The sequence below is a fragment of the Protopterus annectens genome, chromosome 8.part0, assembly GCF_019279795.1.
Source record: "Protopterus annectens isolate FY-2018-M chromosome 8.part0, PAN1.0, whole genome shotgun sequence".
Lineage (NCBI taxonomy): Eukaryota > Metazoa > Chordata > Ceratodontiformes > Protopteridae > Protopterus > Protopterus annectens.
In genome coordinates this window covers 835,285,339-835,299,013 of record NC_056741.1, presented here as the reverse complement: position 1 = coordinate 835,299,013, position 13,675 = coordinate 835,285,339, and the positions used below count along the sequence as shown (strand labels likewise).

Genomic DNA, 13,675 nt, shown 5'->3' with positions numbered 1-13,675 from the left:
GAATAGCCCCCATGCTTAAGAGAGAAAGTACTTGTTTTTGGGTCTGTGCCCACTGATTTGGGGTTAGGTCCGGCCACTCGTTTGGTGTTGGCAACGTGTGGAAGTGAAATCTGTATCCCTGGGACACTATATTTAAAACCGATTTGTCCTGGGTAATGAGCTCCCAGTTATTTGCATGAAGAGCAATCTTTCCCCCAAAGGGGCAGTCAGTGATAACTGCTTGGAAATTTTAAAAGGAAGTCATTGAGGCAGGATACCATAGGGGAGAGTCTTATTACTCCCAGATTTGGAAGTAGAGTCCCCCCACTACTTAGTCCTGTGTGTCCCCTGGGACTGAAACCTGGGGTTTCTGCTGTGTCTGGGTTTGGCTTGAGAAGACCTGGAAGGGGGTGGAAAAGACCAATTTTAGAGGGCCAGTGCCTACTAAATCTAGGAGGCTGAACTTGTAAGAAATCTTTTAACAGTTTGCAGAGATTTAGCTTTATCTTCCATCTTTTTAAGAAAATACTCAGCCTTGTTGCCAAACAGGCAGTCCTGATTTAAGGGAGCATCCAACAATTTAGCTTTAACATGATCAGGTAAAGATTTCTCCTTAAGCGAAGCATGCCTTCTGATCACAGACCTAGTAACAGCAGCCCTGCAAGAAGCCTCTAATGAATCAAAGCCACATTGCAAAGTATGTTTTCCAACCTGTTCAGCAGAATGCATTAAATCCTGTAGTTCTATATTTTCCACACAATCAGGAATCAACATAATTTTCTGTTTAAGCAATCCAATAACATGTTGCTGATACTTTAACATATGAAACTGGCAGTTTAAAGCCCTAATGGTCAAGGTTGCAGAAGTGTAAATCTTCTTACCCCATCTATCCAGCGCCCTGGAGTCTCTATCAGAAGGGGTAGGATTTTTAGCAATAGAAGCCTTAATGCCCTTGGGCCCCTGTGAAATAGTCTCTGGATCCACAATAGGATTTTTAAATTGAACTTGTGTGACTCAGGGACCCTGTAGTATCTGTCAGGTTTTCTGGGAGCAGGAGGCAAGGAATCAGGGGCCAAACTAGATTCCAAAAAGGCATCATCAACAATGTCTAGTACAGGAGGAATAGCTAAAGGCCTATGCTGAGGCAGGAGTAAGAAATCCCTGAGCCGCTTTTTTGAATCAGAAAAATCCTGGCTTTCCCAGTGGAAATGCTCCCTTAGAGTATGCAAGGTCTCACCAAAAGAAAAATTCTCTGGAGGGGAAGCAGAGGGAATAGAGTCCTCTGAATCAGAATCTTCATAAGGAGATAAGGGCAAACCCAAATCATCAGAAGAATCAGAAAAAACAGAATTCCGGTCAGAAGATTCATAAACAACTTCAGTCCTAGGTCTCTTAGAGGGGGGGGGGGCTACCCCTGATTAGAATTATTAGATCTTCAGCCATTCTTATCATTTGTTTTTTAGGCATAAAGGCCTGAGCATGTGACCTGGGCATCAGTTTTTTAGGCATGGTTCGAGATTTAGGCCTAAGGAAAGAAGGAGGCATCGGTTTAATATGCAAGTCCGTAGGCCTAAATACACCCTCAGAAGCCGATGGCTGCAGAGCGGCTCCAGACCCATCCAAGGTAGAGACATCCACGGGTTCCATAATTGAAGCATCTCCCGGTATACCGGACTCCAAATGGGTCTCAGTAGAGGCCTGCAAATCTGAAGTAGCGGGTATCAGGGGCTGCGATAGCACCTCACTGAGTACTGGCAAACAGGTGACTGGATTAGGAGAAGCGTCGTTGGCAGTTTTGGACCTCAGTGGCCTGTCTCTGTCTTTATCTTTGCGTTTTTTCAGAATCCCAGGAGTCGGACAGCTAACCGACAGCACCGAGAACCGAAATATTTAGAGGCGAAAATATACAGACGACGGATAGTGCATTCATTAAATAAAGCACAAAACTGACAGCAAGGTACGTCGTGTTCAGGGCCTAGGCAAGGAATACAGTATGAATGAAAGTCTTTATGAGGTATTTGCTTTCCACAAGTAACGCAAGTATTAACTTTTACTAACATCAGTAAGGAGCAAGAAAAAGTTTCCCCAATGGGGTACTTAGCTTTAGTTGAAGACTACAGTTCTGAAACTCGTAAACGAAAATTTCAGGAGTCAGCCGACTGGCACTTGCGAACTGCTTCTGCTTCAGGCACCGCACGGCAAGAAAGACTAATGTAATGGCATCGGCTGCATGTTTTATACCCCTGACGACCTGACATCATGGAAGAAGGGACAGCAACCGATGCAGGACCCAAGACTTTGTTAATCAGGCCAACTGAGGGCTACCTGCAAACAGATAACCCAAATGTAATGACTGCAACAGTGAAACACGGAGAACATCTTACAGTTAAAGAGACTTCATATGGTCATCAACCTATACAGTGCTTTGCTGGATAAGCCAGCCATAAAGAACCTGAGTCTGGTAAACAGGTGGTATAGCAGAGACACTGAATCACTGAAGAATGACTAACCATGACTGTGTACCATCTTAGAAACAGTAGAGTAGCCATACACCTTTAAACTCAAGCCTGATCTCACTCCTTAGTCTCTCAAAATTCCTAGATGATCCTGGGTGTCATAACCAAAAGTGAAGGATCCAACACAATTTTCTTTTGTTCTGAACCTTTTTATTAAGATTTTAATTATATAAAAAGTCTTGTATAATGAAAGTCAGCAAGAATGGCCTACAGACTAAGTAAACAATCAAAAATTTATTTTGAAACAATAACAGGTGTTTTGCATCAAGTAACAAAGATGCACACCACTAACATAATCTTGGGCAATAGTACCACTGTGATTACTGACTGGGCAACAACAGTGAATGACAGGCTGGCATCTGCCTACAGTCAAGTATATTAAACCAGTCCAAAGCCATTAAAAAACTCCACCACAGTTTTTACAAACAGGACTATTAATTTATAATTAAGCCACTCCCAGGAAGTAATGATAATCCTCTCTCCCTTCCATAGGTCTCACTAGACACCTTCCTACCCTACTATTACCACGCAGTAGCAAATATACTCCATTTACAAAACATCTGCATTTCTTTATTTATTCATTTATTACAGATGTGCACTGGGAAGATAGACTGGTCCTCTGACCATTTCAAGCCATGGCCCAGGCCTGACAGGAAGTTACAAATATGACATACAGTTACTTTTTCCAAATGCCATACAGTACAGTGAGTGTGACAATGTCAGTATGCCAGTGTGGTCTAGCATGCCAAAGTCAAGGGTTAAACTTCTATAAGGTGCATGTAGACACTGAGTATTAGATATGAATACAATACAAACACAGAAATAGTCCTTACTAACATGAAACAAGTCCCTACATGTACCCATATCTAAAACTGCATCATATCCTCCTGGAGATTACAAACAGCCTCATCTCATCTCCAACCCAAGATCTTCATATTACAACAGTCCATGAGGTTTCTCATTCTGTTCACCATTCCTCAACATTCTATGCCCTTATGCCCACAAACTTCTTCTAGTCTTTATAAACTAAACCCAAATGTTCTTTTCTTCCAGTTCCTCCAACTCTCCTGTTTCCATGTGGCTTGATACAGTTTATTTCATGAGTCAACAGATTATGGGATTGGCACCATGCCCAAGCACAGAACAAGCACATTGCATATCTGAGCTCACAAGACTCAATGCAAGACAGTGTAGACTGAAAAGCTTTCTGACCTGGGAGTTTTAGCTGGAGCACAGGTGATTAGCAAGCATGATGCAAATACAGGAGTTTTGTCAACCCCACTGTCTAAGGAATCTACCAAATACACTACATTAATAACTCCATTTAGCTGCTACATCTTCAGCAAAGTATAGTTTGGGATTACCTCTGCAACAGCATACTTCGAAAATGTTAGAAGTGAATGTCATTCATCTCAGATGGACTGCCAGGTATAGTCTGCATACCTCTGAAAATGTTAGAAGCGAATGTCATTCATCTCAGATGGACTGCCAGGTATAGCCTGCATACTTCTGAAAATGTTAGAAGTGAATGTTGTTGATCTCAGACAGACTGCTGGTTATAGCCAGCCACGACTCATGTTATCCAGAAGACAACATGATGCCACCTTACACATCATATTTACCAGGATCCAGAAAGCAGGTGTCATACAGTGCAGACAAATGCAAACCTAGCAAAAGTGAGGTAACATTTTTGAGTCGTATTTTATCATCTAAGGAGGTGAGAACTGACGAAAAGAAGATAAGTGCACTCCAAAAGATGAGAAAGCCATGCAACATTCCTGAAATATAAAGATTCCACCAGTATTTGACAGACGATAAGCCACTGACAGAACTGTTCTCTGGAAGTATCACTGCAGATAAGTCACTTCAATCAACTAAAACACACGCTCAGCGTTACATGTCATATAACTTCAGCACAAAAGCAGGTGTAAAGTGTTTGCCGATTTATCTTCATATGGGCTGGAGGCTATCCTCTGTCAGAAAGATGAGGAACAATGAAGACCCATTATGCATCTATCCTAGCCATTACCCAGAATAACAGAGTAGTACATAATGATAAAGTCACCTTGGTCCAAACCTATAGAAGTGTCAAGACTTTTTTTATAGGATGATACTTTTAGCTAAAAGACCACAAACCTCTGATGAGTCTATTAAGGTTCCAAGCCCTAGCCATGCTCCCATCCATGATTCAGAGATTCCAGCTGAGGCCCATGAAGTACTTTTATACTATCCCTCATGTCCTGGGTAAAATTCCGCTGTCAACAAACCCACTGTTTCAAGTACATTAGATTCAAGAAGGAATAGAGTGTAGTTGTATGTAGTTCTAATGAAGAATGCTAACATTTTTGTGGCTATTGCAATGCCTACCCAACCAGCAGGTCATACCTCTCAACTGTCCAGATGGTGGTGAAAAGCCAAAAGACACAAACAAACAAACAAGTCCTGATTTTTGCATTATATTTTTGGTCTGTTCTTCATAAACTTTACAGCTTTCTGAAAATTATTAAGAGCTGAAGTCACTAAATAATGACAGACATTTGAGTTTCAGTCTTCACATCCTTCAGAAAATGCAAGCAAATTCAGATGCACCTCCTTCGTTCAATGAATTTAGTGTGCCATATTAAATACTTTAGTTGTTTTGTTGAATGTTATAATCATATCTATTTTTAATTACTTGTATAAAAAAAAAAAGAAAATGCAAGCAAATGCAAAACATAGTATTCTAGCAACTTTCTAAGTTTATAAGAGCAATATTCAAGATCTGTCCTTATTTGTGGGTCTTTGTTCCACCACTATTTTTGCCTTTGTCCAGAATCATTGTGCTAAGAGGTTGAGAGGTATGCAGCAGGTCCAGCTAACAGCTGACAGCACATGTTCTCAGGTGATGGCCTTCTGCAGAAATAGATGTACAGACCACAACTGAAAAGGTGGTGTACTGAAACAATACTGGCTACAAACAGCATTCTCACACTTCAGGATAGTCTTCTGTTAAAAGGCTCCAAGTTCTTGAAACATTCAGCTGTATGCAAGCGTCTTAGGAAAAAAAAACAATGAAGTGTGGTGTCAGAGGTTAAGCAGAAAGCTGAATGAGCTTGTACTGAACTGCCAAGCCTATACCAAAGAACATGCTAACTCCAATGAGCCACTGTTAATCAATGAAATGCCTGAGAGACATTGTCAGAAATTACGTGCAGATTTGCTCACACTAGACAATAACTATTTTTCTGGATTTATGGAAACAGCAAAATTAACATCCACATAATCTGAGGATGTGGTTATGTATCTAAAGTCAATACATTTGTCTTTCGGCTTTTTCCCGGTTAGGAGTCGCCACAGCAGAACTCCAGTTCATGTATCTAAAGTCAATATTTGCCAGAAATGTTATCCCAAATTTTATATTCTCTGATGAAGGACCCAGTTTTCTAAGAAAAAGTTCACCTGATATGTAGACAGCTATGGCTTCAGACACAACTAATAGCCCCAAATTTGCAAAGAGCAACTACATATATGAATATCATGTCCAGATGCTGAAAACATCTATTCAGATAAACACCCTCTTCTAATACTTCAGACTAGCAAAACAATGCCATTTGTCAAATGGGCACAACACTGTCAAGACTGGGATTGATTGCACACTTCACACCACTGTGCATAAGATTTCATTAACAATGCACTCCATGATTCACTGCCTGTAGCTGCAACACTGATTGGGAAGGAGTATAAATTCTTCAACAGGAGACATCATATGGGGGACCTGAATCTAATCTCAGATGGACTCCCAGGTACTGCCTGTCACATGGGATGATGTTCTCATCTAGGAGAAACACAGTCAGAACATGATGACATCCTACACAGTACATTTAACAGGATACAGAAAACATGTGTGTGTGTGTGTGTGTGTGTGTGTGTGTGTGTGTGTGTGTGTGTGTGTGTGTGTGTGTGTGTGTGTGTAACTCTCAGATGTCCCTGATTTTGCCTCATATTTTTCCATCTCTCAGACATATGATTTTCTATTAAATGATTGATGAATTATCAGTCAATAATGCTAGATATTTGAGTTTCAAATTTACTGTACAGAAAATGCAAGCCAATGCAAAACATGGGGTTTCTATTACCTTAAGTGAATTAGAGTTGTTGTTGTTTGTCTTTCAGCTTTTCCCGGTTAGGGGTCACCACAGCAGAACTCCGGTCCGCTAATGATTGGGAGTTCAACCTTCAACAACCATTCTTCATCAACATCACGCATGTCTTGAACACCCAACCACGGGGAGGACATGCAGACTCCACACAGAAGGCACTCCCTGCACTCCAGCCGAGAATTGAATGGGAGAACCTCTTGCTGTGAGGCAACAACGTTACTGCTGCACCACCGCAGACACCTTAAGTGAATTAGAGTAATATTTATAAATTTTCCCCAAGTTTACTTTTTTGCTTTGTCTGGAATTTTAGTGCAAAACATTTGAGAGATATGCCCTGTGATACTACTTCTAAATTAATCACTTGGACAACATGTCCTGGTCTCAAGAACTAGGTGAGCCGGAGAAGTGCTCAGCCTAAAATAAAGGATTTAAGAGGTTGAAGTAGAGTAGTAACAGAGAGCTACTAGGAAAGTATCATCAGGGAAGAAAAAGAAAAAATATATTAAGTAAAAGAAAGTACATTTCCATTGGAGTTCTTTGATATGCATGTTTTGATTCATGAAAACAATGTTTATAAAAAATAAAAGCCAGTCATAACACTTTTTTTTTTTTTTTTAACAAAAAACAAAGGTGCTGTCAGATGCAGGATTTGCCACATCAGCTATACACCTACAATACATTCATTGCACATGTGAGAGTAATAACTTGAGATGCAACTCCATGGACCATATGAAGAGACACATGATGGAGCTCTCAGAGTATGTGTCTTGAGGCAAGTATTAACCATCACCAAGAATACTGGCACAATTTCAACAAACACTGACCTCAACAATTTGCTTAGCTTCTGATGTCATTCAAAGGGGTTGCAATATATATTAGCCTGAAATAGATGATAGACAGTCCTATCTGCTTTGCCAAGAATTGTCTGCTCCTCCCACCAAGGTTTCCATATACTGGCCAAATCCTTTCCCATCCCCATAGAGATTTTTTTGGCATTGTTAGTTTTCTAAAGCCTCCAAAACAACTAAGCAGAATCCAGACAGCATTAAGGTATTGCTGCTCAACGCTAGTAGCCTAATCAAAAAACACACACTAAAAGCCCTACTTCCCCTTGAAATCTTTGATATAGGCATAGTCACACAGACCTGGTTCAAGATCAGTGAAAGCACTCCATCATTGCAGGGCTTCAGTGTCCATCACTCATACAGGCCAACCACACTATATGAATATACTAAAGATGTACACATCTCTATATTCTTAAAAAAATAATTTCCAGATTATTTACACAAGATAACAACCTGGAACTCCTCCATGTAAAACTTGATATGAACAAAACCCCTTATCACATCATAGCTAACTAAAGGACCTCCTCTATATCCCCTTTGGCCCATACCTCCTACCTAACCAATGTGGAGAGTATCTATGTATTAAACCAATCATTCTCCTAGGACTGAAAGACTTGTATCATTAAACATGTATACACAAAATTTCAGGAATTCATCAATACAAACTCTCTCGACCAGTTTGTCCACACCCCAACCAGGGTGATAAAATCTTAGATTTGGTCTTTACCAATATGAGGTATTTATGCTTCCCACCCACTGTAACTTCCTCCCTGGTTAAATTGGATCACAAGTCATTCAAGCCTAAAGCATCCTCCAGTACTTATGTATTTATAAACTTTGTAAAGGCCAACTTACTAAAACAGAGTAATGACCTGGCTAAATTCAAAAGTCCCTACCACCTGATCCCACTGTTTATGCAGAATCCTTTAGTGCCAAGTTCTAGGAATATGTAACTAACTGCATAAGCACGTCCCCTTCAGAAATAAATCAAATGCCAAATTTAATGATCAACCCTATATGGCAGGACCCTAATATAAATAGACTCTATAATAAAAGAAAAAAAAAAACTCACAGCAAGCAAAAATGAATTCAACTCTCAAGAAGCCAAAAACACTCATGCTAAACTAAATGAACTCTGGACCCTAATCAAATGAACCAGAGTCAGCCATGAGATAAGAATAGTCATTCAGGTGAAAGATAACCGCAAAGGCTTTTTTAACTTGATTAAAAACCTCATAAATAGTGCCCAGCACTGCACAAACCCAATAGTAAGTGATACCACATAGTCAGGCCCAGGGGACATAGCCAATTGACTAGCAGATAAAAGTAGCTCAAACATCAACTCCCTCTCTCACCCCAACATTTTCAGATCCCATACCTGTACCTATGCCCCCACCCCAACAAATTCTACCATGAGCAAGTGTTCAAGGCAATATTCAAGGCCACGAACACTACTTCTGTGGAGCCAAATAGCATACAAGGATGCCTACTGGCTAGCCTGAAAAAGGATCTGACAAACACCCTACTGAAATTATTCAATACCAGCCTCCAAACCGGCTATTCCATCCAATAGGAGGATGGCAACACTCATTCTCCACAAAAAGGATTGGGCATCGCGGACCCAGGAAATTATAGACGCACAAGTGTGATTATCCTTATCTGTGAGGCTATGGAAAGGATCATTATAGAATAACTATACAAGGATTCGAGTAACCTACAAACCCTTGACTCAAGACAGTTCAGTTTTGTCAAGGGCAGATCCTGCCATCTCAACCTGGTAGACTTCTTTGAGAAGGTTACTGAAGCAATGGATTATGGAAAATCAGTACACACTGCATATTTAGATCTCACTAAGGCATTCAATACCATTGCTCATTCGGGTATTGTTAAACTCTCCCAGATAAATGTTAATCCGTTTGTAACTCAGTGGATAGCAAATTGGCCCACTAATACAATCCAGGAAATTAGGGTGGGTGGCTCCATCTCCTCCAATAGACCTGTCACTATTTGTGCACCCCAGGTATCGGTCTTTGGGCCTCTCCTCTTTGGCATTTACTTCTTGAAGGTCAAAGCCAGTGTTAACGACTCAAGTTTGACCAGATTTGCTGATAACTGTAAACTGGATGCTATTATTATTCACTTATTAGTCTGAACATTGAGTACCATGACCCCCCCCTCCCCACTTTGGTATAGACCTGCCCAAACACTTGTCAAAACTTGAACTCCCACAGCATTTTTTCACCAAAAAAAAAAAATCATAACTACACTTATCACCTCAAAGCCTTGAATCATATAGTTAATCACACAGGCTACTGAGGGGTGACATCTGCCCTGCACACATATATATATATATATATATACATACATACATATATACATATATATATATATATATATATATATATATATATATATATATATATATATATATATATACACACACACACACACACACACACACACACACACATACACACACACACACACACACACACACAGCCTCAACAGATCCTGTTCTCTCAGTTCCAATGGTGGCATATACCTGTGCTCAAGAGATCTTAATCTCTTCTGCCACATAAATATAACATGTTGGTGGGAAAAATATGCATCACAGAGAATTCCAATAGTTCAGTCTTACTCTCCACACAAATCAAAGTACTTCCTTTACTTTATTCAAACTTAATCTGGATGAACTGATGGTAAATCACAAATTCACCGTGGGAATAGCCCCCTTATCCCTTATGGAAAGGGTTAACATGTAAATGTTCCGCTGCTCTGGGTTATTTCATATTTAAATTACAAGGGCAAAAAATCTTCATCAGAATGCATGACTAAGCTTCTAAACATCCTCTAGGGTCAAGTCAATAGACTAGTAACAACCTATGAACCTAATTGGTGTAATATGCAAATGAGGTTATATTCTACATTAGTACTATACAGGAGACAATGTTAAGCCAAGTTTAGGTAAGCTGCTGTCCACTTTAAGGTATGTGTGTCCTTGCTGCCATTGTTTGTTCCAGTCAGAAAACAAAGTTAAGACTACTTATTTCTATTACAGTGGTGAATTATTTATTCCAAGGCACTAGACAACCTCACCTGTTACTTGGCTGTACAAATGCATCAACTTTATATGACCAGAACTTCATTATGTGAAGCTATTCTGTTGCCCATTTGCTATAAGAGCAGTATCCAAGAAGAAAAGCAGTCTACTGTTTGGAATTTCTATCACCTTCCATGAACAAAACTATAACTGTCTTACAAATTCATGGGTCTTCTACACTAAAATATGCAATACTCGAGCCATCTATCACCCCTAAAAGTTCTAGGAAAGGCAACAGAGCCTTTACAGAGGGGAGTCTAATTACTTCTGACAGCTAGGTAGACATGTGGAGGGGATTACAGCATCTGGTTCCCTGTTCTTTGTCACTTTTCAGCATCCTGCACAGATTTAAAGGCTATTACCTGATTAATGCTTTATCTTCTTCTTTCAATTCAAATGTATATCTCTTGTACCATAGCACCTTGTCTTCTCAAATAAAGTTAAAAGTAAAATAACTAAAGACCATATTTAAAGTTTCCAGCTAGAATTACAGGTAAAGAAATTGTAGTTTGTCAGAGAAGATGGCTTGGATACTTAACTCCAACCTCAAAATTAAAAAAAAATATAGAAAACTTGACTAGTTTTTTGCTCTCAGTATTGTATACTAACTCCTGAGATCTCCAAGGAGTAACACATGGATCACGGAGATATACCAAAATAAATTAATAAATAAAGCGTGTGTGTGTGTGTGTGTGTGTGTGTGTGTGTGTGTGTGTGTGTGTGTGTGTGTGTGTGTGTGTGTGTGTGTGTGTGTGTATGCATATGTACACAGAGTACACACATAAATGTAAATGCAGTGTGCTAAAAAACTCTCTTAACGTAGTGGTCATTATCTTAAAAGTAGAAGACCTGCTTATCTGTAAATATCAGATACATGGCAGTTTGTGATGGCCCAAAAGAAAAAAATTATTAAAACAGTAAAACAAAAATATACATACAAAAGTAAACTATCAATAGAAAGAAACTACTCATCCATAAAGGTATCATGTACAAAACAAAATAAAAAAATAAGGCAGTATGCAGCAAGTAAAATCTAGGACTATGCAATGTAGATCACAACAGATTTCATACAATATTGCTGTGTTGACATTGTCCACATGGTGGCAGACACATTGTTCTATACATACAAGAGTTTAGCCAGTGAGACATGGGTAGATTCCAGCTCGTCACAACTTCAACCATCGAGCGAGGCAACTCCACATTCAGTGGCTTTGACACAACCAGGTCCCTAAAAGAGTTAAGGAACAATAAGCCATGATAACATATTCAAATAATGAAAGATATAAGTAGCAAATATTTTCTCAAAGAGCAAACGAAAACAAGACAAAAGCAAATGCTGTAACTTGAAAGGAACCGTTTACTGATATCAGAAGCTCTACCTGTATGACTTCAAAAACAAACTTCATATGTTTTTGACCAATGAAGTAACCTGCCACCAAAGAACTAGATTTACATAAATAGTCCCTTGCTGATTTACTGTAATATCATACTCTTTTGTTTCTGTTTGTATTATGGGCACAAATCAATTTTTGCTTATTCTTGTCTAGCAGAATCTCTCTGTTTTGCAGCTAGAGCTGAAATAGGCATGAGTCTTTCCTTGCTCAATTTGCATATTGATTCCGCATCATAGGCACAGCCCCTAAAAAAACTCATTACTCCCCTGTTCAGTGAAAACAATTTCCAGCTCCCCCACCTCAGGAACATCAATGCACCACCTTCTCCAAAGACAAATTGCTCCCAGACATCTACAGTGTTGACCTACTCATGTCTCTTCATTTCAAACTACTTCAACCAGGTGCCTTCCTGTCTCTTTCTGCCAAATTCCATAATAAAATCACCTCTTACAACCTCACCTAATTAACTTCCTCACTCCAAACTTCCCAAACCAAACTGCACTATAGCATTATTCCTTCTCCATTCTTGCACCCAAGCTCTGACAATCCCTCCAACTCACCTAAATGGAATTTCCTTTCCTTACTTTGTAAAAACTACAAGAAAGACTCAGCCAAGCTAGAATCCTCAAGGTGTAATACATACAAATGACCCCTTAGGACTTGCCAGTGTTTCAGCTATATGGTTTGTGAATGCTGCTGGCTTTTTAGTTTTTATGTCTTTATATGTCTGCTTCCTGTCTCACTGCACAACATTTGACACATCCATGGAACAATCCACTGGGAGTACTGCACTTCTTAACGTACATTAAAAATTTAGCAAATTTCCTCTTAAAACATAGTCTCATTACTAACTTTTTTCTTTCTTGTTTCAGAATCATTTATTAAATTTGCAATATGCCTCCCCTCAGCATGCACTCTGAGAACCACACACTACAATTCCAGAAAATAAATACAGCAACAATTTATCAACCTCTGATGAACATATCTCAGCTTTCAAAAAATAATTTCAGATTTGTACAATAAAAATGTAAATGACTGGGAGGACTAAGAATCGGAAAGCTTTTTTTTTTAAATGAACTGATTTTCCAGTCTTCTTCTGAAATAGTATGTTTTACTGACCACATTAAGTTAGGGAAAGCTCCTGGTCTGTACTGTTTTACATCTGTGTTTTATAACATTTTGTAAAAATTTTTATCAAAAATTATATTAGAAATATATATCATTCAAAAAGGATTCCCTAATATCTATTTAAACAGGTCAAAAATAAATCTCTAAATACAATCAAGACCCACTAGACCCAGCTAACAGACCTACCTCTAACTATGAAACAAAAATTCTAGCATTTGTCATAGCCAATGAAAGGATTACATTTTGTAATCCAAGTGTTTCTTTGTTTCAGTTGGATTGTTTACATTCTACAAGTCTAATGACCAAACCTTAACATTAGACACCCTCCAATGGCTAAACAACAAAAGGAAAACTGGTGCAATTATACTGGCTTTAGACACAGCTATGGCATTCAACAGAATTAATATTTCCTTCTTGATGAAGATCATAAACAACTCTGGCATTCCTCCACTTTTTTTCAAAATGACCATATATGACACATTCTTCAACACAATTTGTGGTCAACATATATTTATAGAAACCAATACAATACAACAATGAGTTAGGCAATATTATTTATAAATAAAACCCCTAT

General features: G+C 38.9%; 1 protein-coding gene across 1 annotated transcript in view; it reads right to left on the bottom strand.

Moving 5' to 3' along the window:
• The window catches only part of PORCN (porcupine O-acyltransferase), a 279,229-nt gene that overhangs the window by 101,583 nt on the left and 163,971 nt on the right, over positions 1-13,675 (bottom strand). The window contains exon 9 of the mRNA XM_044079316.1: positions 11,707-11,807. Coding sequence (XP_043935251.1) covers positions 11,707-11,807 — 101 coding nt within the window. The remainder of the gene's footprint in view (positions 1-11,706; positions 11,808-13,675) is intronic.